Here is a 25,414-nt window from a genome sequence, read left to right as displayed (position 1 = left end):
GCATATATTCAATCTGGTCCCTTCTGAACAATGCTAGGATGTGCTTGCAAATAATTCCAACAAATTCAAATCTTTGGCAGCTACACGATGCGTGGTCAGAATCTTTGACATATACGACTTCTGCCACTCTTGTTTCCCAATTTTTCCTTTCGCTCACGTTAAAGACAACTTTACAAGCATCCTCTGTTTTGAGCTCTAGGAAACATGCTGTACTTTCTATTAGTTCTTGCTCAAACTTTTGAAACATTGTCCTTGTGTACAAGGTAGCCATTTGTTTGTTCATTGGCATCGGTAGAAGACATTGAGCCACTTCAAATGCATCTACGTGATCAACAACTAACTCTTTTTCACGTTGATGAGAAAGTGCCCTCTCAAATCGTATTATGAAATCCATCAACGAATTTCTCCTTGATATGTATTGCTTGAAAAAACCATGAGAACCTTTCGCTCTTTGGCTGCTTGACATTCCAGCGGCAAAAAATTGTCGTGCGTAGGCTGGAACCCAAGATTCCCTTAAATCAAACATTGAACTTAGCCATGGATGGTCAGTCAAACCAGCCTTTGTAACCACAATATTCCATTTTGCATCAAACTCATCCTTATTGTCAGTATCCCATATGGCTTTCTGAAATTCACGCCAATACTCATTATAAGCGTCACGTGGTAACTTAACAGAGAACTTTGATGTGATGTGCCATATGCAAAGTCGATGAAATGTAGTCGGGAAGGCTATTGAAATCGCTATGGCCATTGCCGCATCTTGATCTGTAATGATCGTTTTAGGTTCCCCACCTGGCATGGCTTTCTTAAACTCCTCAAACATCCAAACAAACGACTCAGTCGTTTCCTTACTCAAAAATGCGCATGCTAAAACAATTGTCCGACCATGGTTATTAACTCCCAACATTGGTGCAAATGTCAAGTCGTATCGATTCGTGTTGAATGTGGTATCGAATACAACAACATCTCCATAAAACCCATACGCCCGTCTAGAAGTTGCATCTGCCCAAAAACATCGACTAAACCTGTCATGGCCATCTCCCTCAATCTTGAAATAAAAAGCCTCATTCTTTTTCTGTTCAGCCATAAAATACTCGGTCACTAGTTCAACATCGTGGTTCCTCAACTTCCCATTCACACTACATTCAAGATTGTAGATATCTTTTTTGATAAAACCAATTTTATCCATTCCTCCGGATTGCACCTCAAAAATACTTACCTTCTGATGAATGGGAATATTAACTGAACCCAACTGTTTTGTGAGTACTTTTGTAGAATCTGAAATATGACGGTGTGATCTCAATAAATGCATTCTTTCTGAGGGTGTCATCTTATGATTGTGTCCCTCTGCAAAAAGAGATATGGTATACTTCTTGCTCCCATTTGTCTTCACAACCACAATCTTAGCTTTGCAATTGCATCTACTTATTCCCCGTTGTCTTTTTCTCTCCCGAGTTTCATCCCTCCTGTATGCACCTTGTTTGCAACATACAAATTCTTTCCTCAAAATCTCTTTCTTATTTTTCCCCCAAAAGCTGGAATGAAGTCGAATACCAAAGCCAGCTAAGAATGCATATCTATTATAGAAATTGTAAACGAGGTCAAGCGAGTCAAACATCATCCCAACTGCTGGTGTTTCCTCATTTCTTACTTCAGGAATATAAACCCTCCCATTAGCTGTTGCACATTCATCACTGTCTGAGCCCCCAGACATTTTATCTAACTATATTATTGATCCACTTCTATAGTACTGCATAGCAATTATTCATTCATTAATCAGTCATTACTGCATCACAACATATCAATGCATTCCACTTACACAAAACATTGCCCAAATTGACACAAAATACGCATAGCCTAACTTCCAATTACACAAAACGCAGCAAAATTTCATAAGTTACGTCATCTCTTGTCAAATAATCTGTTCAAAATAACATTAGAACCAATATGTTCAACTAAGAACACAAATGTAATTCAAACCACCAATTACAGAACTTCACCCAATATCCTCTCGAAATGCTTACTCCTAATGTCATTAAGCCTAAGTTTAGGTTCTTTTACCTACATTTCATGATTTTCCACCCCGACCAACAACAATGAACTAAGTATATTGAATATTCATAAGGAAATGACACATTATTGATTCCAAAAATGACGCATTATTGATGCCACAAATGACGAATTTCCCACCCTCACAAAAAATAAACCAAACCCAATAAAATCAATCTAGCAAGTGAACTTACCTCTCAAAATCAATCGGGACCTCTGAAGTCAGTCAGCTGGAAAGAATGTGGTGGACATTAGAGAAGACTCTTTGGTATTTGAGACTCCATCTCTACCAAAATCGAGGAACAACTGCTGCTGCGGCTTCTAGCTACAAACAGAGAGATATGCTACTTTGCTTTCATCTGGAATCTTGTCAGCTGAATGAAAAAGAGAAGGGGCTTTCACTTGAGCCATAGAATCAAAACAGGGCAACAGCTAGGTAAGAGACATTCTTCGTAATACCCAGGTTACCATAGATCGCAGGCCTCCCAACGAGCTACTGACAGTCGAGTGACTATACGATTTGGGAGATTTGGATCCTTCTAATTGTGGGTTTGCTTTACATTCAAAAAGAGAGGATTGTGTTCTTCAGTTTTTCACAGAGAGGGAAAGAGGGGAACAACTGAAGTTGGGTTTCTAACGGGTTAGATTTCAACCCGATTCTACATGCACCCTCTTTTAAAAACTCACCGTTGGATGAAATCCAACGGCTCTTACATACCCCTCACAAACACCCCTTATAACTTCCCACTCACTATAGACTCTCCCTTCTTGGAATTCATATTCATATTAATATTGGGTTGGGCTGATTTAAGTGTAACAGCTTTTTGCTTTGTGGTGTTGTTCAACTCTTCTGTACTTTGTACTTCCTCTTCTTTCGCTTCAACTACTTACTCGTCCACTTACCAGTTACGGTTCCTTCAATTTTCTCCGTTCAGACAAGTGACAGGATTAATATAGTATAGTGAGATGGCCTTGCCTTCTTCATTTTATTTTTAACTTTTTATACAAGCAATAATCTAAATTATTTTAAATTAATCTATTTTACATAGGGGGCTCTAATTTAAACGTAAGAGGAGTGAAACTATCCTGATCAACGGGTCTAACTCACGTATGTTGTTTTGCTTTCTTTTAAACACTCTAAACCCAAAATAAAGGCTGCCTATATACAGTAGGAGAGGTAGGATCTAACTCGGATGAGATATAGGCATTGTAATTTGCTTTACAAGCCTATAACTCAGTATCAACGTGACCTATTATAGAGTACGAGTGCATAGAGCCAATGATACACAACTCCACGACCACAAGTTGAAGCAACAGGGCCAAGTAGAAATTTTTTCTTGTAATAGAGATATCATTGTTTTGTTATTGTTAGTCAATAATGCAATGACATATTAAAAAACTATTTAGCGTGTCATTACATTATTGACCGAAAATAATAAAAAGTGTTATCCCCATTCATGAAAGTGTCTCTCAAGGCCAATAGCTTCAGCCCCCCTACCCATCCTATTTATTATTTTGTTAGCATAATAAAATAAAGGATCATAGGGTAAAATACAATAAAATAAAAAAGCTCAGACACTTGAAGGAAACCCATCTGACCCTCCATTTGCTATCTGACGGTTAGGATCGTTTTATAGATGTATAGGTAAGTGTATGACGACTAATGGAGAATAGAGACTATACTATACTCTGGTGATTGGAGGGGCAACAAAAACAAATCAAAATAAAGTAGGGTGAAACCAAAAGAAACAGAGGCTCCTCTGAGAGAGAGAGAGAAACTGAGAGACTCTCAGAGCTTTGAGTGTGGAGATAACAAAGAAAGCGCCGATTTTTGATTTCTTGGCCTTTCAGAGATAAAAACCAACATACACTCTTGTTCAGTTTTTCTTCTTCTCGTTATTCTGGAGAAAATTTGAGGGCAAATTTCTTCACTCTTTTCTGTCTCTGCTGCTGGCCTACTGCTCTACTGCTATCGCTATGTAATTAAGTTTTCTCCTTCAAATCTCTCCTTTTTTTTAATTGTTTAACTTTCATGTTCTGTTTGGTTCCGAAGAAAAAGAGAAACAAACCCAGAGATTCAATGGAATTAAGATTAACTGGTCCTAAATCCAATTGGGTTCCTTGCTTTCTTTTCTTTTATACTTTCTCAACAACCAAACAGAGCAGAGGATTACTCTGATATTGTTGTCGATCTAATTCGTTTTTGGGTCATCGTAAATCCACTGAAAATGCAGGGTTGCCTGAGATAAATTGCATTCATTTCAACAGTTATCTCCTTAGATCTTGAGGTCAGTTTTCAGTTCTACATGTTGGGGAAATTTTCTTCCACTTTGTTTTATTTTCTCGCGCTTTCTATTGTTTTTTAAGTAAAATTCAAATGGGTAATCTCTTCAGAAATGGAAAAAGAAGGGAAAAGCCAAAGAGAGTCCAAAGCTACAGAGTCAGACTTTGTATTGCAATGGGGGAACAGAAAGAGGCTTAGATGTGCGAAGGTTAAGAAAGACCAAAGCTTGAGCAACACCAAATCGTCAGACTGTTTGAGGAAGAAGAAAATCGCTTCTCGTGCCGAGAAAGAGTCTCCCGCTCCACTACCCCAGCGCATCGACAAGTAAGAAACATTAATGCTTTAATTGAAATAAGAAACAAATATGCTAACTTTCCGAAGCTTGAACTATGCAATAAATTTGATGATTGGGATTGGTTTGAAGCAGCTTTTGTTGAACTAAGAACGTGTGTGTTATTCTATTTTTCTTTTCTCTGAATTTAGAAATTTAATGAGGTTTAGCAAATGTAAAAAAGAGTTCATGCTTTGAAAGGTCCCTTCCCAAAAATAAATAAATGAGAAAAATTGATCAATCCTAGAATCATATGGGACTTGTGTAGTTGGTGTTTTTGCTGATACTATTAGATCCGGGTTTCAATACTTTATTTTCACACAATTCTCAACCAGACAGACTATTTGTGAAGGGAATAGAGCCAACAGTATTCCAAGTGGTTATGTTTTGATTGCAGGAATTCAGATTCGCCGATGAATAGTGGGAAGTTATTTGTTACTTCACCGGAGAAGGAAGATCGGTATTACACAACAAGGGGTTCAATAGGCTTGGATGATAATGGGAAGGTGTTAGGATTAGATTATCCTGGTCATGCAAGGGATGACAAAGGAGGCCATGTGTGGCCAAGGTTGTTTCTATCATTGTCTAGTAAAGAAAAGGAAGAGGATTTCATGGCTATGAAAGGGTGTAAGCTACCTCAAAGGCCCAAGAAAAGAGCAAAGCTGCTCCAAAAAAGCTTACTTGTAAGTTGTTCATGAGAGAGAGAGAGAGAGAGAGAGAGAGAGAGAGAGAGAGAGAGAGTTAGTGATGTGGGTGTGACTTATTCTCACTTTTGTGTGCAGTTGGTAATGCCAGGTGTATGGTTATCAGATTTGTGCCAGGAGAGGTATGAAGTGAGGGAGAAGAAGGCTTCAAAGAAGGTATTCTGTCTCTCTTATGCAAAATTTAGTTAATTGCTACCTTCTTTGTTCTATCCTGAATGCTTGGCTTGGCTCTGTTTGGTTGCTGGGATGTGAAGAAATTTGGTTTTGAAATCTCAAATGACTTTAAATGTTGGGGACCTGAGAGAACTGTCCTCAAAATTGTGTATCAAATTGAAATGTTATGTGTTCTTTTATCTTTTCCATTTAGTTTCCTAGCAGCCAAAGAGAGCCATAGTTCTGTTGCGTTAACTATGCAAATCTGTAAGAAGGGTATGTGATTGGGTTTCCATTATGATGCAGAGACCCAGAGGATTGAAGGCCATGGGAAGTATGGATAGTGATTCAGACTGAGAGAGAGACATAAGAACAAGGGCAGGAAGATACAGTTTTTTTGGATAGTTATAGGACTGGAGTAGGCAACTAGGGACAGAGATCAAAGCCGGGAAAAAGAAGTAGTTAGAAATGGTGTAATCTCTGTACCCTAATCCCTTGGTTGTCTATGTATAATTGCTTTGGCATTTTTGAGAGTTGGAAAATATATTTCATCATCTTCCCTAGTTCCATGATCGCCGCTTTTCCTTTTAAAAAAATGTATCTATTTATCCTCTTCATTTCCGAGAACTGCAAGCTTGTAAAGTGCATTGCAGCTTGCGTAGTTGACAACTTATCATGGTCACCTTATCTTCTGGCAATCAGTTGATCTGTTTGCTATAAGTAATGGTTGTATTGTTACCAAAGCCACTTAAAACACATGCAAAACCCAAACATGCCAAGAAAGCTTAAACCATTTTGGCGAAAATATTACCAAGCAACCATTCTATTTGTTTTGCTATGCACGCATTTGATTCCAACGATTCCATAGTTGCATTGTGATAAGATATAATACGTACTGACTTCCAAGGTCTTTATAATACGTATAAAGATTCTTGTTCCTTGGATTGGATATTTAAAGGGGCAAGCCGCTCTCTCTTTCTGCAGAAGAATGAGCCTGCAACTAACTCCTCATTTCTTAAGCGATCTCAATGTCATGACATCTGCTCTAGGGAGCACAAAATTTCCTGCCCTATCACGCATAATGGTGGGATCTCCAACCAAAACAGCTGCGGAGCTTAATACATCTTCAGTAATGATATATTGTAGAACAGTACACAAACCTTGAGAGTCGAGCAGGGGCGAGATAAGGCAAACCCAAAGGCTACAACAAGAGTAATTGCTTACACAGAGGCACCAGCAAATGGAGGAAAAAACTTCAAACTCGCTACGACACCCCAGCCCTCAGTTGCCAATGCAATCCCATAGAGCACAAGAAATGCGGCACTATTACGGAATACAAATCCCAAATATGAGATATAAACACACATGAATCATCAAACTAAACTGCATGCATATCAAATATCGACACTGAAACAAGGAGATAAGAAATACACAGTATTTAACAAACCTGACATTCTTTCCACAATCTGCATGAGCATCATAAACACAGACAGGGAGAACTCTCGGAGAATAAACAACAATAGGAGGTGAAAGAAGATCCTGCACCAAACATCACGTAACACAAAATCAAGAAGCTGCAGAACTAGTACAGACAAGAAGGAATCAAATATTAGTTGGAGCATCTAAATTTGATTCAAATATATTGTATTCAACTCACAATCAATGCTCTCCCAGTAATGCATGCTCATGTAAAAGAAATGCCACCCCAATCTGTTGCAATGCCAAAAGAAGCATTTTAGAGAGCTGCCTCTGCCTCTGAAATATAAAACAATCGAGGGCAAGAAAGTAGTCCTCTCTTACCGTCCAAGGTTTAACAACTACAACAATAACAGCTGATATGGCCCCAAGAAGAAGAAGACCAACGATATAAACAACCTGAGAAAGTCTCCAATCATCATCCTTCCTGGAAAAACAAAATCCATAGCATTTTAGAATCTCGGTGAGCATCCATTACTCCACATGGCCATTGACCATGGACAGCAACAGAATAGCGCATCTGTGTCTTGGGATAAACATATTTTAATAGTATAGCCGAGCGGCTATACTGTTTAAATATTCGATTATATTTTGACAGTATCGCCTCGCGGCTATACGCTTTAAATATTCGATCACATTTAAAAGGTATACCGTTTATTATATTTTAAAAGTATAGCCGAGTGGCTATACTATTTGAATATTCCAATATATTTAAAAAATATCGCCGACCGGCTATACCGTTTACCAGGCTATACCGTTTAAATAGTATTTAAATAGTATAGCCGTGCGGCTATACGTTTTAAATATTATATTTCCTCCTTCCCATATTCGAGTGTGATTGAGCAGTACTTATGAGTCAAGCCTCTTTCCCTCTCCCATATGCATGCTAATAGTAATATATATATATATATATATATATATATAAACGAAATAATATAACTTGCATTACATTGGATTAAAATGAAGCTGGATAATGTCGTTCATGTTGAAATAATTAAATATTTTGTACACTTGACCCATGGTTCCAATCCAATTACATGGCACCTCAAAACTGCAGCTGAAACAAGAAAGAATCCTAGCTACATTTGCTACCTTATATCTCCCTCGAACTAAATATTCCTATTTCTTTCCTATTTTCCTTCTCATTTACAAGATCTTAACTATATTCATTCCATGCAAAACTATCAATTGTATGTACAAATACAATTACAAAAACCCCGAAGGCCCTTTTCCACGCTGGCAGACGCAAATGATATACAGAAAAGCCAACGGGGGGAACATCTCACATCAGTGCACGTCTCTGAAACGCACTTCTTTACTCAGTTCTTAGTCACTGCAAAGTTCATCCGACTCTTGGTGCACTGAGCTTGTACTAATCTTTGCATTTGCAGCTGTGAGTGAATCACTCAACACCATACGTGCCCTGTGCCCGCCCTGCTCAGGGTCAAGTCCTAATCAATTAGTCACCAATGTCCAATATAGATGCATTAATTACAAGAAGATATTTAATTGATAAATGCATTAACAATGCTATTTTGGTATGCCAAACAATATTATAGGGAACCGTAAGCTAGATATGCTAATCAATGTTCATTCTAGAAAATGCCTAGTAGAACATATAGGAGAATCTTAAGTTCAAATTAATGCAGATTTACTTACAATAACACAATGGTGGAACACTTTGAAAAAGAAAAAAAAAAGGTAAATTAATACTGTGTAAATAAAGCCACAGACTACTCAGCACTAGCTTCCTAAATCCTATCTATCCACCCAGGCTTTTTTCGAAGAAGTGGCCTTTTCTTTTAAACACCTCAAGCAAAAGAGTTTCGGCATATTACAACGTAAGTTAGTGCTACACATTTGTGGTCAGTGAAGTTTGTATGCATTAATATACAATCATTTAACGCAAATTTACACCATCCATATAGGAAAATTATAAATAACCGATTTCCCCTACGAATACCATAATCCCCATTCACGAGAATAGGAAAGGAAAACATATACGAAAGAGGATTGACTACTGCATATAACTAGAAACAGACAGAAACTCACCTTGTCATCTTGTTTTCTAATTTGTGGTCACTGCAACCTGCCAGCAGACATACAGTCCCTGTTCAGCCCAAGCGATTCAACATTTTTGCATATGTGCACTCAGACCAAAGGAGAAAAGAACAACTAAAGAGCCACCACGGCATACTACAAGGCTTCCAAGGTTATTGATGCTTTTGTGAAAACAGAAAGAACAAATGGTGCTTCTTCCCCCGGGTGTATAGTTGTAGGTACTATTGTGTAACCTTTTGGATCTGGATCCAAAACCATTTCACAAGATATTTCTCGAGAATTGACATAATCTGTCCCACCAACTGATTCATGTAGGTATATATTGTAAGCAGCACGACGACCTCGAGTTTTAAGTATCCTCATCCCAATGTAGAACATCATTGAATCATGACTGGATTGATAGTTTCTAAAACCAGCAACTGTTCTTGAGAAGCTCACGCCCTAAGCATAGACCATGTGATAAAAAAAAGTCAATGAAATCCATTAATAAAAGATAGTTAGTTGTGCATATATATATAGGGTCCAATTTTAAAGATACCTGTGTCAATGTAATGAATACATGAATTGGAAGTGCGGCATCTGGTCCAGTGGCCCTCAATCGGAACTGTGGATTTTGATGCCATGTTTCATAATCTTGGCAGCCACCAGCACTATAACCCCGCCATTGACCATGGACAGAATAGCGCATCTCTGGCGGGTAGATACGACAAACATATATTGATCGAAAATGAATTTGAAAGTCTTGCCAGGACATCCAGAATATGCCATCCTTTGACTGTTGAGAGAGAATTATGAAAAATAAAGTCAGGACACACCGATTAGATTTAATTGAATGGCAATAAATAGGCCATCCATGGTGTAATGAATCTAAGGTGGTCACTACTCCACCAAATTTTTTGAAAAGGTAGATTCACATGTATGATGTTGGAAAGTGAAATACAGAACACAACCTGAGGAACATGCTTCAGCTTGTGCTTCATCCTATCTGTCCATTCAGGCGATAAGTCAGACCAAGGGCCATTCCACTCAACTTCATTTGCCCATGGATTCCGAATCTGAATAAGCTTGTGACCATCCACCTCCCTCACCTGGGTTACAAAATTTAACAAGTGTGACCACCTTAAGCCAAGTTTCATTTGCTTCATATAATAAGGCATGACTAAGACAAGGTGGCATTCCAACGCACCTGCAATAATGAGTAGGCATGACCTTGCACAATGCCACTTGAGGAAACATGTACATCTGAACCTGATGGACTGCCAGCACCAAGAAGAAACCCCTCTTGTTTGAAGCGCAGCAATTGAGACCATAGTCGACCACTTGCAAGATCAATTTGGGCCTGAGCACTCCTCATGTCAATCTCCTCACCAGCACCTCCAGTAAGGTCTACCAGAGCATCTTGGACAAGCCCACCTTCCAATGCTTCATAGGAGCCATGCAATTTAGCATATGCCTTCTCCAATAAAGAGACCCATAGCTCGTTACCTTTCCTACTAGTAGCAAATGCTGGTTTCCCCGGCGATTCACATGGAATCCAATCATCAACAACAACAGGAACCCACTCACCCTAAAGAAAGGTCAGGAACAAGCGTTAACATGCTACTAATAAAGATAGCCAAAAGGAAATTAGTATTTTTCCACAGAAAAAACAGAAATCCAAAAAAAAAGAATAACAAAAAAGACAAATACAGTGTACCAGAAGTCCACTAAGAGTTCACTCAAACTCAACAGATACCACAAACAAGGCCCCAACAATTCCGCACGCTAGTAAAGAATTGTGTCACTATCCTAGTTAAACATTAAGCAACATCACCGTCACCGCAGCCTAAAGTGAAGAATTTGAGAGAATCTACACCAGGCTACAAATGGATTTGACAGACAATTCAAGCCAGATTTGTAAATGATCTCCTATTTTGAATGATCTTTTTGTTGAAATTATAAGTCACCTGAATACAGAAGCGAACAGTGTAGATTCCTTCCTCATTATACTCTGGAGTAATAATCACTTCCGATATTCGTGAAACCTCCGTCAGAACAGCAACGGCACTCAAAAACCAGCAATCACCCAGTCGACCCTATTCAGAATGCAAAACCAATCAGGGATAATGATGTGCAAAATAATCATAAATATAACTGCCATCTTGGCAAAGGGCCCAACCTGACAAACATCAGAAGGATTGGCAGTGCCAGAAAATAAGCACGGATGAGCATCCAGCCGGCTATCTTTTACAATTTCAGCAGGCCTCACCCATTCAGAGACAACCTAAATTCGAAAATCCAGTAAATTTTAGGATATTTAAAACCATAGTTAAAAAAGGTTACCAGAAAAACATACCTGCAACTTTAATGGGGGATTTTCTGGATCTACAAATAATGACTGATCATTTGGAGGAAACTCCTGATCTGTAAAATGTATTTCTCCCCTAGCAGAGAGGGCTTCTTTGACTGCCAATTCAACTGAAAGCATTCGTTGATTGATTTCCTCTCGTGTTTCCATCCTAGGTTTCCGAAACCTCCTCGCAAATGAATCCACATCAACCAGCACTCCATCACGTTCTGACCTTCGTTTCCTCCCACTAGAATACTGCCCATCCCAATCAACATCATCCCTGTCATATAGATCCACATCTGCAGGATCACTATCCCATTCATCAACCTAGAAAAGAAAAAAACGAGGATCAGTTTGATAGAAACCTAATATCAGAAACTACAGTAAATTACACTACTTGAAATTCCAACATGGACTGATACAAAATAATATATTAAAACGAAGAAAAGCACATACTCTAGAAGGTGAATCTGCCCACTGCCAATTATCTTCAGGAAAATCTATCATGTTAGAATCAGTTGAGCCAATAGCTGAATGAAGAGCAGCAATATCATCTTCAGTTAAGCACCTTCCCCATAGGAACACATCCATAATATGCATCTTAGACTCAGCCCCTTCACTGTCTGACCTCCCAAATGCATCCATATCAGTAGGTGGTCTAACGCCAACCCAAACTTCTGTTCCTTGTTCCCAAATAGTATTACCCACATGCAATGGTAAACCAGTCTGGTAGCCATCAAAACCACCATCCAGATAACAAGTTGCCTCACCTAAATCAGCATCAATTGTCATTGTTACCAAATGCCACCTGAAAAGCAAGTACAGATTCCAGTGAGATTCAGCAGACATCAACAAAAAAGTATACATGGTTGAAAAATCCTTTTTGTTACAAGAAACTGGAAATTTATTAAAGAAATAAAAAAGGGCGCAAAACAACAAGGGCAAGAGATACATCAGGGGAAAAAACAGAAAATCAAGAACCGTCAAAGAGAATAAAAAAAAAGACCAGATAATTATAAAAATAAAAAGAGAACCCACCTCACAACAAACATAAGTGAAAATAAATAAATTAAAGAAACCAAATAGGCCCAAAACAAATAGAAGGTAACAGAGAACTGCCAAGACGTCTCCAAGAATCAGGACAAGTATCAACAATTTTGTTTAGAAAAAGGACAAGGCCCAAACCTTCCATCTGCAATACTAGTTGCACTAATACTCCACTCCTTTGCAACAGTAGTTTGTCTGTCACCTTTAGTAATCAATCTAAGCCCAACTTGTCCAGCTTCAATACCTTGCTCAGAACCGGCTACCAATATTTCCCAGCAAATTTGCTTTTGAAACTCAGTGCCAAATAGGCAAACAGGCCCAGATACAGGTTGAATCATCACTGCGACAGAAAAGCTAATCTTCTGACTTTGACAGATGGTGGGATCAATCTGGCCACAGTGTCTGCCACTTGTTGTTGGCTCATCATCTAGAACACATACAGCACCAGAAATTCCCGTCTGCCAATAACATTAACCATAGTTTGCGTAATTAGGTTGGTTGACTAGTTATATAAACAACCTAGACCTCCATGGATATATCAAGAAAAGGTAAAGTACAAACTAATCGGACACATATAGACAGAGTAAAAAATAACAGGTTGGTATTAGATAAAATAAAACACATAGCAACAGCACAAGGTATTTAAATATTTTATTGGATCTGTTGAACCCATGAGATGAATTGATTACATGGTTTGACCACTTAAAATCAAAAGGACTTGACCTACGCCATCTATACAGTATATCAAACACTCACTCTCTACTCGTTTCCAAGTTGACTCCCTCACTCGTGGATTCCAACTCAAAAGTATAACATCATATTCGAAAGGACTACAATCTAGAAATATTCCCATATCCGGGCAACAACAAGACCAAGTACCACAACAGAGAAAACATGTCTCATATCATTAAGTTAGGATGGCGATGTCTCATCATCCCCGCAAGGAAAGAGATGTGGATGCTATTAACACTAAAATATTTTAATAAATGTCAGAAAACATGTGAGATTGAAAGCGTAAGAGCAACTGAGAAGTTTTATCCTACTTTTTAATGTGAAAGGAAATGATGGTGCATACTTGAAACAGTTTGATATAATATACAACACCTGAAGTGCTCGACGAGCCAACTGAGCTGTGCGTATCCGACGTGCAATGCTTGAAACTCTCTCTCGAGCAAAAGAATCATCAAGAACCGAATCACCTCCTACTGCACGCACTGCAGCTGCCATAGCTGCTGCTTCCCTGCTGCCAGCATTAGGAATTGAGGAAATCAGAGAAGCCTCTATCTCTTTCCACTTGCGTTCTTCCTTCTCTAGGAGAGCCTTTCTTCTCTCTTTTCCTTTCCCCTCTTCTTCACGTCTTTGCATTAAGAGTTCCTCTTCCATCTCTTTTTCTCTTATATAACTACAAAAATAAAGATACTACAACAATTAGAAACTGGGAGAATTTCAATAATCACATAAAGGAAGACCCAAATGTAAGAATAGGAATCTACCTCTCTTGAATAATCTCAAACTGCCTGCGGTCCTCTGGCATCCATTTTTTTATTTTCTTGGCACTTAGATCTGCAAACCCTATGCTATCAAGAAAGAGTCTCAAGCGTACCTCATCCTAGCACAGCACAAAAACAATGCTATCATGGTCCACAATAAAACAAATACATCATGGATTGCAAGCAGCAACAGTAGAAATTTACCTGTACTCGCTCAGCCTTGGCAGTCAAACCAAGCAAAAGAAGCAGATAACCACCAAATTTATCCCACATATACACCCATTCAGTATCAATCGCCTCTTCCAAAGCCAATATTCGTGCATGAGCACACATCTCTCTTCTGTGATCAACATCATTAGTTGGTTCATGGCGGAAAGTCCTTCCATATCTCTTTCTGCAGAAGAATGAGCCTGCAACTAACTCCTCATTTCTTAGGCGATCTCTCAATTTCATGACATCTGCTCTGGGGAGCACAAAATTTCCTGCCCTATCACGCATAACGGTGGGATCTCCAACCAAAAGAGCAGCGGAGCTGGCAGACCTCTGTGGAGCAGAATAAGTTCCAGATAAAGCATTTCTGGTCTGCATGGTTAAGAGAATAACTCCACGTTATATACAAATACAACATTTTCCTAATCAAACAAGAATGAAAATTCATCTTTAGAGATCAATGAACACAAGTCAACATGTTAAAAGTTTGTGCAAGTGAGTATAAAGGTATATTATTGTAGAATAATACGTAGTATTATTCTCCACAGCTTATTCAGACCCCAAATACTTGTGTGTGCTTGAGTGTAAATAGGGAAAATTGAAGGACAATGTTGCAAAACAGATCATAACATTATTATACCGACCTTGGTGGCAGATCTAGCAATGGCTTGAACAACAGTTTCTTTACTAAGAAAGTGCACTGCATCTTCCATCATCTGGACATAAAAATGAACATCTAATCAGACAAAAGAGCACATGAGAGAAACAGATAGAGATAAGATAGAATATAGAAATACATCATCCTGTAAGGATCTTAATACATATTCAGTAATGATATATTGTAGAACAGTACACAAACCTTGAGAGTCAAGCAGGGGCGAGAGAAAGCAAACCCAAAGGCTACAACAAGAGTAATTGCTGACACAGAGGCACCAGCAAATGGTGGAAAAATTTTCAAACTCGCAACGACGCCCCAGCCCTCAGTTGCCAATGCAATCCCATAAAGCACAAGAAATGCCGCACTATTATGGAATACAAATCACAAACACATGTCAAACTAAACTGCATGCATATCAAATATCGAACTGAAACAAGGAGATAAGAAATACACAGTATTTAACAAACCTGACATTCTTTCCACAATCTGCATGAGCATCATAAACATAGACAGGGAGAACTCTCGGAGAATAAACAACAATAGGAGGTGAAAGAAGAACCTGCACCAAACATCATGTAACACAAAATCAAGAAGCTGCAGAACTAGTACAGACAAGAAGGCATCAAATATTAGTTTAAGCATCTAAAATTTGATTCAAATATATTGTATTCAACTCACAGTCAATGCTCTCCCAGCCAGAAGAAACAAGAATAAAAAATAACCAACAGAAGCACCAACAAATGGTTTATCTGAACAAAGAAAATAAATGTAACAAGGTTAGTAGCTAGAAAGACTTTCTGCAATATATAACTACTAAACTAATAGTGATGCAACTAATAAGAGCTGAGCTAAATTGTTTTCACCTTCAAACCATCCAACAAGAAACGCTGCCAATGCCAAAATAAAAGCAAGGAAACAAACAAAGAACATCTGGGTCCTTGTCAAATAGAAATTGTTTGAGGCCCAATGATGGATAGCACCAATAGCTAATACAATCATGAGAAGAACTAAAAGAAATGCCACCCCAATCTGTTGCAATACCAAAAGAAGCATGTTAGAGAGCTGCCTCTAAAATATTAGAACAATCGAGGGCAAGAAAGTAGTCCTCTCTTACCGTCCAAGGTTTAACTACAACAATAACAGCTGATATGGCCCCAAGAAGAAGAAGAAGACCAATGGTAACAAAGATATAAACACCCCGAGAAAGTCTCCAATCATCATCCTTCCTGGAAAAACAAAATCCATAGAATTTTAGAATCTTGGTGAGCATCCATTACTCCACATAGCTCAAATTACTAAAGAGCAATATGTTTCACTCACCATTTATGTAACCCAGAGCAAAGAGACAGCAATGCAGGACTGCAAATTAAAGGAAGCAAAGCAGCAAGGAAGTCACCACTTGTTGGAACTTGGTCATCTCTAGATTTCACAACCTCCATGTAGGATGCACCACAAAATGTCACAAGCACAACTACAAAAACAGGATAATTTTATAAAAAAAATACTTGAAGAAGATAATTATGAAAGACTTTGAGTACCAATGATGTCCCAATAGGTAAATTAAAGACTCCTTAAAGAAAGAAAATCTATACAAATTACCTGTGAATATCCCGACACACACAGCAGAAGACAGGGAGAACCGGTATGTTGCAAACCATGAAACGATCGGCAGTATACCAGTAACCATCAAAGCAATGGCAGAAGCCATAGCCCATCCAATGTACACAGATGACGCATAAGGAGAGGTAAAGCTTTTCTGTTCACCAGTCCATCCTTTGTATCCTAAGTCATCCAAGGGCTTTGCAGATACTATCGCACCAAGAGCTAACACAGATGCAGCAAACAATGTTGTACTTAGGACAAGAATTACACCCTGAAAAAGCACAAGATGTAATCAGAATTACCCAAAATTTGAGGTCAACAACAAATTCTGGTTAAGGGTGAAAAAGTGAAAATAAAAGGTAGTATAATAGCTACTATGAAGTGAGACACCTCCAGGGAAAAGAACTGCCAAACCATGAGTGCCCGAAATCTTTGACACTACAGCTATATACATGCCATTTTAGCTATTACAACAAGAATGCAAAAGGCAAAGGCTAACAAAACAAAATATATACTCAGTATTTCAGACCTCATTTCGTACACATACATAGGGAAATGCCATTTCTAGAACTAAAATCGTTGTTTCCAAAGCAACTTACAACCCTCGCATGCAGAAGGTACGACCATTATGCAAATATAATGAATCGCCTTTTTTTTCAAAACAAAGAGGAAACTTATTAGTTAATCACAAAACAGTGGACATAGAGCCTGCCTCACCTCATCAATACAAAAAGACTAGTTAGAAGAACAAATTCTTTCACTTTACAAATATAATCCGTTGCCTAAAGATACTAAAGTCAAATCAAACTTCCAGTATTGGACTTTCCTTTGTTACTATCATTCAAAACTAAAGTCAAATCAAACTTCCAGTATCTGGTCCACTGTAATCCATATGCTCAAATACAGTAAATGTACAATGCACTGCAGTCAAGTTATTACAAAAGCAATTCTTTTTGTATTAAATACATAAATGAAAAGGATCACATCAGCTTTGTCAATATGTCTGAATCCATCCACATGCATAACCATCCAATGACAGAATCCTAAAATTCAAGATTAAGTAGTGAGATGTAAGCAGCAACAAATGTCCATATGTGGTGGTCATATCATGCAGTTGTGCTAGAAGCCTAGAACCCATTAAGAGCTTATTCAAAACATAACAAGTTTTACAGTGCTTAGGTGCTCTTATAAAACATGGTGTGAATTCATTTAGTACAAACCTCTTTTGTTCCACGGATTTGATGGTTCCCTGCAGGACCTGCACATTGTAATTGAGGAACCCAAAACTGGTAGCCATTACGGATCCATATAGGAATGGCAACAGAAAGGCATGCCACCATGAATGGGACAGTCAAGGACAATCCAAGAAGAACTGATGATTTGCTGCAAACGGAAAAAGATATAGCATAAATACAATAGGTCATTCTTATGTAAAATGTAACAAGAATCAAAACTTTAACTGTAATTATTTGTTAAGAAGAAAATCTTGGAGAAAAAAATTGGGAAAGCAACCAGATATAATTCTTTAATATATAGAGGTCAAGAAAAAGAAATCAAAAGATATTTAAAAACTACATCTTGGTTAGACTTTAGAAACAGTTGACAAAAGAAGAATTTAATTTTAAAATAAGTCAAAAGAGCATACCTCAAGAAGGAAAGCAACAATCCAACAGAAGTGCTGAGCAGCCAAGCAACAAAACCATACTGAAAAAACATGACACGTCCGTAAAAAGATAACATAAGCAACAATAGAATGAGAAGCACCCATAGTGCACAGGAAAAAACATACATTTAGGTTCAGTATACATCAATGGCAAAGAACAGTGAGGCTGATGTGGCAATTTTTCGTTAATAAAAGAATTACCAAAATGGTAGTTGAACGTGAGCCAAGAGCACAAGAGAGCTTCCTAAATATCCTCCAGCTGACATTCAACATAATGCAAGTAGCTATTCATAAAGATAGGCTTACCATATCTTGATACATATTGGTGTTTCACCAACAAGGTATCCAGAGGCTAGCAAAGTTTCTTTTTTTTTCTTTTTTTATGGAAACGAGAGACTTTATAGAAAGAAAGGAAGAGTACTAGGAAACCTGGACAAGAAATCCATCTAGCATAACTGACGACGATCAAAGAGAAAAAGGTTACTTGACAATCATCTCCCTCATCAAACTTTCTTCTTCCCCTATCATTTTTCCTTTCTTTCCCTCACTGTTTTCTCTGCCAGTTCCACTGGTGCTACATCACTAATCCTCCTCTATCTTTTAATCTCTGCACAATATCCCAACTCAATAAAAGATCCTCCCTTCATCATTCCCCTCCCAAAGGAAATCTCTCAAATTTTCTAACCTCCTAGCCACCTTCCCAATCTAAAAATGGCATGCAATAGGTAGGAATGCTATTCAAGACCTACTGAATCAAGATAAGTCTTCCCTCTGGGAAACAACCTTTCTTTTGGCTGTCCAACCTCTCACTCTTTCCAACACCATATCCCAAAAATATGGAGAAAACAACTTACCCCCTAAAGGAAGACCCAAATAATTCAAAAACCATCCTCCTCTCTCACAACCCAGCTCCCTAGCTAGGGACATCGCTTTCCCATCTTACCTAAACATTAATGTGCACCAGGCTCTTAGACATGTTTGTCTGCAAACATGAGACTAGCTCAAAGAGGTGAACAATCTTAAAAATATTATAATGGATATCCTTTTCCATAAAAGTGGAGAAAGTGTGTCATCTACAAATTGTACGTGAGACACTTATGTATTCCTCCCCACTACAAACAAAGCCCTCACCCGAGCTGCAATCTCTAGCTTTCATCAGCATTGTAACAAAAATAGTGAAAACGCTCATTTGCAGTAAAACGGGTCCAATGTAAGTACCCCACCCAAAGGACATTTTCCTACCAATCATATAGTCCAATTCATCCCTACACCACAGACATCTACACAATTACGATTACACTAAACATGTTGGTTTCGCAAATGTAAACTTCTACCATGTCAATCGATCATGAAGACTTGAAGCAATGGCACATCAACTATTCTATTCAATCCGAAACCAAATCACAAATCCAAATTCGGTGTGGGGAAAGAAGGGGATGAAATGACAAGAAAAACTTTTTAATATAATAAAACAGTACAGCTTATTATGTAGTAAATACCTTGCGGGGTTTTGAGGTCATGGTCATTTCTTCGGATTTAAGTGATTGGAGGAAAGCCATGATTGAACAGACAACAGGAGATAACAGCAGCACAGCAAAGCCAAATTCAAACTACATACAAAAAATATTACACTTTATGCATGACCAGGAATAATGTAACACCAACAAAATTAAATTTAAATTTTCATCTCTAATCATCAATATCAAGATTATTTAAATAACAAACAAGTTCCAACCAATAAATAATAACGTGAAGTTAGAAGAGCCCTTTCTCACCTGTTGATGTGTGGCATTTATTATTTTAATTGTCTTTGGACGAAAAATTGCCACAGCAATTGTTTCTAGGATGAAAACAAAGCTAAAGAGAACCCATGCTCGTTCTGGGGTACCTACTACATGATGTAAAAGAAGTCTAGATAATTGAAGCCATTTTTCAAGCCCATGAAGCCTCAGTTCTTCAGACAAAGAGATTTGATTGGGTAAAGCATTATCAACACTATTTGAGTCAACTATGGTGATATCTGTATTGTCACGATGATCTCTATCAGCATCCAAACTACTTCTTTGAAGTAATGCCAGAATAGTTGGATCCAAGCTCTTCTCTTTCAACATCATAGCAAAGTTAGGATCCAATCCTTTATCCTGCAATAGATTAACCAGTTCAAGATCACCTTGTCTTGCCCTCTTCTTTAACATAGATGTAATCCTAGGGTCATTCAACCTTTCTTGCAATGCAAAAGCTAAATTCAAATCTAAAGTTTGTTGATTCGCAGAATTTGATGCGCTAGATTCACAACCTTGGCTTTCAAGACCACTACTAGAACAAACTGCCAATGTGTTATTGTGATCAAAATTTTTGTCAGTACAGGAGGTTCCCACTTCGGGCTCTTGGATCACTGAACGACAAGAACTGCTACGCAATGCTAAACTTGGCCTTCCACTATCTATGCTCTTATCACTATTAATCCCCTCATGAGAACTTGCAGTTCGTAACAGAACATTAGTCCAGTTATTAGCATCAACTGTGCACTGTGCTGTGCTCCTGTTACTTGCTTCAACAACATTACCAAGGCAACCAACTTCAACACTACTACTGCGTTTCATGCTTGAGCCACAACCGTCAGATGAGCTTGAGGAACTGTTTTGTTCTTTTTTGCGAAATCCCTCTCTCAAGCGAATCACAGTGCTCTGCAAGGCATCTCTCCTTGCAGCCAATGGGTTCGTTACAGATAAATGGCGAGAAACAGAAGCTCCCAATAAAACAGAGGCTACAACTGCATAACTAATGCAGTGGCCCAAATACCTGACAAAATATGGGAATTTTTGTGACAACTAAGAGAAACCAAAAAGCAGTGGCATTACAAATAATAGCAAAATAAATGCACAAACCAGTAATGGACACCAAAGCAAATGAGAAAGATCCGAGATGTGCCAGCAACAAATAACGCTGCAACACGACTTTGAAGGAGTTGGAACCCATACAAGCATGCGCCCATGTTCCAATCTGTAGCATTATGGATGTGCCAAGTTAAATGCATCAATTAGAAAGCATGCAAATAAACAAACCGACAAAACATAGTGGTTTAGTTTACCAAGAATGAGGACAGCAGATGATGTAATGGCCCCAAGCCAGCGTGACTCCTTCGCAGTGAGACCATATAAGATTGAGTACACAAGAAGAACCACAAGTGAGCCAAGGTAAAGAAGCCCAAGATGTGAAGCCCTACATACACATAATATAATCAGAAAATGAAAATAATAATTCAACAAAATTCTGGGTAAGTTTAAAACCAGATGTAAGCACGCACTGCCAATAATAAGTATAAATATCATAAAACCCAAGATCGATCAGAACTTGAACAAACCGCACCCTATACTAAGGGACGGACAAAACCTGAACAAAGTCCGAAACTTTTAATAAGATAAGTAACAATTTTATAAGGATTATCTAGACTATTTATTGCCTCGGACACAGATCTGTTCAACATCCCTCTTTTATCTGAAATAATACTCTATTTCAGCAAGTTTTTTTTTCTGAGTGGACAATAAAAGGCTGTGAATATGGCAACACTGTTCACATACAAGCATCTATTAATAAAGAGAAGGAAAGGGGAAAAGAACTACAATAACTTCAAACATGGACTAGTAACTCCAAATCAATAACAGTAAAACACATCCAGCAATAACTGATGAAATAAAACATGAACATTAAGGGGCTACCTGCTAGATTGTCGAGGATACAACTCATTAGGGTCTGGTGGTTCTGGTAAACAGGCCACAGGGCCCACTTCTATACAATCAGAATAAGCAAATTTGTATGCCTTCCTCACATACTCATCGACGTCTAAGCCATTCCCTGCACATATTGATAGAGAACATTTTTACAGAAGCAAAACCAACTGTAAAGAATAATTGATGGCAGAAATTACAAATTATTTCTTTATGGAGATCTTTAAATTGAGAAGCATAATGCATTCAAGGGAAACCATACTAAACAGGATAGGATTTGCAAAGTGTACCATTAAACACCATTCTACAAATAAAGAGCATGTTGATTGCCAAGGCAATTGCTGATACACCAAAAAAGAAACCCGAAGGCGAATACCGCTGAGAAGCTTTTGAACCAGCTGTAACATATACAGCACAAAGTTCGTATGCACAGAGAAGGGCAACAGCCAGAAGAAGAAGAATAGCAACAGCCCCTGTAGAAGAAAAATTATAAAACCAAACCAAAAAAAAAAACTTATTTTAAGAACATATATACAAAAAAGTGAAAGCTCATCTTATAAAAATTAAAAAACATAATGATCAATGGAACTAGGTCACCAACATGACCTTCCAAATATGTGGAAAGAAAATTCCACATGTATACACTGGACCCATTTATTACCCATCATCAATTTCTCGTCACAACTTGTATTGATTTAGCAACAACTTTTTTGCCAGCTATTTCTTTAATCATTTACACTTTAGCGGATTAACAGGGAGCCAAGGACCAGATTTTGCCCAAGCTCTAATAGCATGTTAGCAGCTCAGCCAAATAATATGTTCATGCCCAATCTCTAATAGCATGTTAGCAACTCATATACCCATCATCAACTCATCAATCATACCATGCCCAAGGTATTACCTTACATGGCTTCATTCTTCATTATCTTTATCTTAAAACCATCAGGTTTTACCATCTATTCGTAAAGATGAAGCAGTCACACAAGGAAAAAGAAAGATGATTTGTCAACTAAAAGGAGAGCTCCAGGAAATACATACTTGAACTCTGCCATTGTGTTCGCCACCAAAGCATGATTGAATAGAAAGCCAATAGAAGAGCAGTACCAGCCATTATTACAGCCAGACCAATTATATGTCGATCCAATATTATAACCAACCAGCTTCCCCAGATGATCAGTACTAGAACTGGAGAAATGACAAGTATCCATGCGGAGAGAGACAGGAAACCACATACTATATCCAACTGAGGTCCATGGAAGATATCTGGCCATTTCCTGGCAAAGATCCAACTGAAAAGACAAATGGAGATGACAGTATTACATTTGGAGTTACATCAAAAAATCATTATTAATTTAAGGGACATGCTGGCTTCTAAAGAAACTATGTTATGTTTACATCTTCAGGAATACAAGGGGTCGTACCAGAAAGTGACCTACTCATGACTCTTATTTAGTAATAAGATTAGAAGAAATGCTCAATAACTGCACAAATGTATATCAACACAAGAAACGCTTGTAGAAACAGGGGCGCGTGCGCGCACAAGAAATGGATGAAGATCAGCATCCATGCATACACAATTAAAAAGCAGGGTACGTCTAAATAGAGAATGATATCAGTCTGCAAAAGGAAACTATTTTGACAACCATATGTCCAATAATAACTAATACTAAAGTGGCCTACTGAAAAGCTTTCCTATGAAGTTAATAAAATCCTGATCCTTATCCCCTTAAATCTCCCAACAGTACATGTTTATATTAACGGACGAAATAAATTTATGCAGGTCTCACCAGCATGATTTACTGTCATCCTTAGTTACCAACTAGAAACCTAAACAAGAGTATAAAGACTAAAATTAAAACGTATCTTTTTCAGTATGATAAAGAGACTTCAAGGGGAAGTCGATAATGAAAAACCACAAATTTGTGCATCTCCTAGATTTCACTAATGAAATTCTCCACTTTGTACCCATATGTCTCCAAGTTTTACAACTTTTGGCACTTTCAAGCCACCAAGTTAGTCATGTGTTCTTAAAAGCCAGTTAGTAATTCGCATGTTCTTATGGAAACTCTTCAGGAAACAGGATTTTCCAATGCCCTGTCAATGCTGCCTTTGTCAATTTCTGAAACCAAAACAACAACAAAAATCCCAAAATCGCATACTGAATGCAGCCCTTAGCCTGTGTTTTATAAAAGAGTTAAGCACAACAATAAACCCACAAATGACATTAATTACCAGTGTGCAATCATGAAACTTTTAACTATCTAAAGTTTAATTCCCTATATTAACAAGTACATTAATGCAACCCTAAATTAAAACAATGTATTTAATTTACTCTTTAGTGTTGGCAAAGATGGTAACAAAAAATTTCAAAATTTTTGAAATTATATGAGATTACCTATAGATCCTCCACGGCCTCCAATTCACAAGCCATAGTATAGAAAATGAAGCTGAACCCAAAACCGAGAAAAGGGTCCCTGAAATCACGCATGCCAGCAGCACGTGACGCTCATCTCCTTCCATGGCTTCCTCTCTCACCTACGCAACACATGCATCCAAACCCATTTCCCAAATTCCAACTAAGAAAGAACCAACACTGAACAAAATTCAGTAAAAAATCAAATTTCCTAAATGCGTCCCGCACCCAGTAGGCTGCAATGGCAGTAGCATGACGGTGAATTCAGGGAAAATGGGTCATTTTGCAGATGGACTTTGTAGTCTAAGACTAGGGTTTGGAGCTGAAATTGGAGCTGGGCATGGGATGGAAGTGAGGGGGAGCTGAAGATGAGTGAAAGCCAAGGTTTTTGAGTCAACAAGAGCAGGAAGAAGATGATAGGAAATTAGGGTTCGTTTTGGTTAAAAGATTTTTGGTTTTGCCTTTCTTTGGGTTTCTCTCAGATTGTTCACAGAGAAGGAGGGAGAAAGAGTAAAGATTAAAAACCCTACTGAGATATCTTTGTGTGAACTGTGAAGTGAAAAAAGAGAGCTTTTTTTAGAGAGAGAAAGAGACAAGAGATAAAATAAAATTTAAAAAATCATTTTGAAGAAAAAAGTGAGGAGAGTGGCTATAAAATAACAGCTATCCCTGTGGCCTTTGGGGGAATTACACCCACACTTGCACCATGCGCGTGTAGTTCACGCTCCAATTGTGTGAGGGGGGAGGTTTTGTTGAGGGTACTTGGTAGGCATCTATTGGGAGGTGGTTTGAGCTTTTACTTTGGTATGAGAGTGGGAGTGGAATATTTATACGTGAATGTTTATGAATTTCTCACTATTGTTCAGACAAGAAAATAAAGTAGTATTTCAATAATTTTACCACCAAAAAAACCAAAAAACAAAAAAAGAGGGCTACCTTTAATATTTTTAATAATTTACGAGTCAAGATTGTTGCCACGCCCAGGGGAGTGATTTCTTGAATTAGTAGGTACAGAATAATGTCTTCCCACTAGAGTATTTGTTTAATTAGGTAAAGAATTAGGAAGGTGGGTTTTTTTATTTTTTATTTTTTATTCTTATACAATTGACTTGTAGCCAAATTGGTCTTTGATAGAGCAAACTGTGTCTTCAGCAGTTTTAGCAGTAGTTGTGGGAATGAGGTGTCTTGCTTGGTATCAATGGTTTGCTATGTCAAA

General features: G+C 38.0%; 2 protein-coding genes across 4 annotated transcripts; one reads left to right on the top strand and one right to left on the bottom strand.

Moving 5' to 3' along the window:
• The first annotated feature begins 3,730 nt into the window (after window positions 1–3,730).
• LOC117632700 lies at window positions 3,731–6,138 on the top strand. The gene is made up of 6 exons (XM_034366252.1): window positions 3,731–4,028; window positions 4,284–4,337; window positions 4,444–4,657; window positions 5,062–5,347; window positions 5,447–5,524; window positions 5,828–6,138. Exons 3-6 carry the CDS (start codon window positions 4,446–4,448, stop codon window positions 5,876–5,878), a joined length of 627 nt encoding a protein of 208 aa, XP_034222143.1. The 5' UTR covers window positions 3,731–4,028; window positions 4,284–4,337; window positions 4,444–4,445; the 3' UTR covers window positions 5,879–6,138.
• Window positions 6,139–7,919: 1,781 nt separating this feature from the next.
• On the bottom strand, window positions 7,920–24,802 carry LOC117632699 (calpain-type cysteine protease DEK1). 3 transcript variants are annotated; one of them, XM_034366250.1, is made up of 31 exons: window positions 24,181–24,802; window positions 22,824–23,074; window positions 22,076–22,258; window positions 21,777–21,912; window positions 21,149–21,279; window positions 20,946–21,060; window positions 19,833–20,859; window positions 19,557–19,667; window positions 18,040–18,098; window positions 17,615–17,777; window positions 16,392–16,665; window positions 16,113–16,263; window positions 15,907–16,018; window positions 15,656–15,821; window positions 15,471–15,541; window positions 15,260–15,351; window positions 14,994–15,156; window positions 14,779–14,850; window positions 14,129–14,506; window positions 13,928–14,043; window positions 13,539–13,836; window positions 12,573–12,892; window positions 11,844–12,195; window positions 11,394–11,714; window positions 11,217–11,321; window positions 11,005–11,133; window positions 10,245–10,625; window positions 10,009–10,146; window positions 9,597–9,833; window positions 9,050–9,499; window positions 7,920–8,431 (listed from the first exon to the last, which is right to left on the bottom strand). In XM_034366250.1, exons 1-30 carry the CDS (start codon window positions 24,303–24,305, stop codon window positions 9,194–9,196), a joined length of 6,483 nt encoding a protein of 2,160 aa, XP_034222141.1. In that variant the 5' UTR covers window positions 24,306–24,802; the 3' UTR covers window positions 7,920–8,431; window positions 9,050–9,193. The 3 variants fall into 3 exon arrangements, with proteins under 3 accessions (XP_034222141.1, XP_034222140.1, XP_034222142.1); XM_034366249.1 differs by having other exon boundaries at window positions 7,920–8,448; window positions 24,181–24,320; XM_034366251.1 differs by lacking the exons at window positions 15,471–15,541; window positions 15,656–15,821.
• Window positions 24,803–25,414: the final 612 nt, after the last annotated feature.

Source organism: Prunus dulcis, chromosome 6, assembly GCF_902201215.1.
Source record: "Prunus dulcis chromosome 6, ALMONDv2, whole genome shotgun sequence".
NCBI classification, from domain to species: domain Eukaryota; kingdom Viridiplantae; phylum Streptophyta; class Magnoliopsida; order Rosales; family Rosaceae; genus Prunus; species Prunus dulcis.
The sequence above is the reverse complement of the archived record's forward strand: the minus strand, read 5'-3'. Positions and strand labels throughout refer to the sequence as shown.

Bases quoted from the DNA above. Each gene is read 5' to 3' on its own strand.
- LOC117632700 (XM_034366252.1), top strand. From the start codon at position 4,446: ATGGAAAAAGAAGGGAAAAGCCAAAGAGAGTCCAAAGCTACAGAGTCA. The intron at 5,348-5,446 runs GTAAGTTGTTCA...TTTTGTGTGCAG, and splicing joins TGCTCCAAAAAAGCTTACTT to TTGGTAATGCCAGGTGTATG. The intron at 5,525-5,827 runs GTATTCTGTCTC...ATTATGATGCAG, and splicing joins AGAAGAAGGCTTCAAAGAAG to AGACCCAGAGGATTGAAGGC.
- LOC117632699 (XM_034366250.1), bottom strand. From the start codon at position 24,305: ATGGAAGGAGATGAGCGTCACGTGCTGCTGGCATGCGTGATTTCAGGG. The intron at 15,157-15,259 runs GTTTGTTAAATA...ATTCCATAATAG, and splicing joins GATTGTGGAAAGAATGTCAG to TGCGGCATTTCTTGTGCTTT. The intron at 12,893-13,538 runs GTGTTGTATATT...TGTTATTGGCAG, and splicing joins TGGCTCGTCGAGCACTTCAG to ACGGGAATTTCTGGTGCTGT.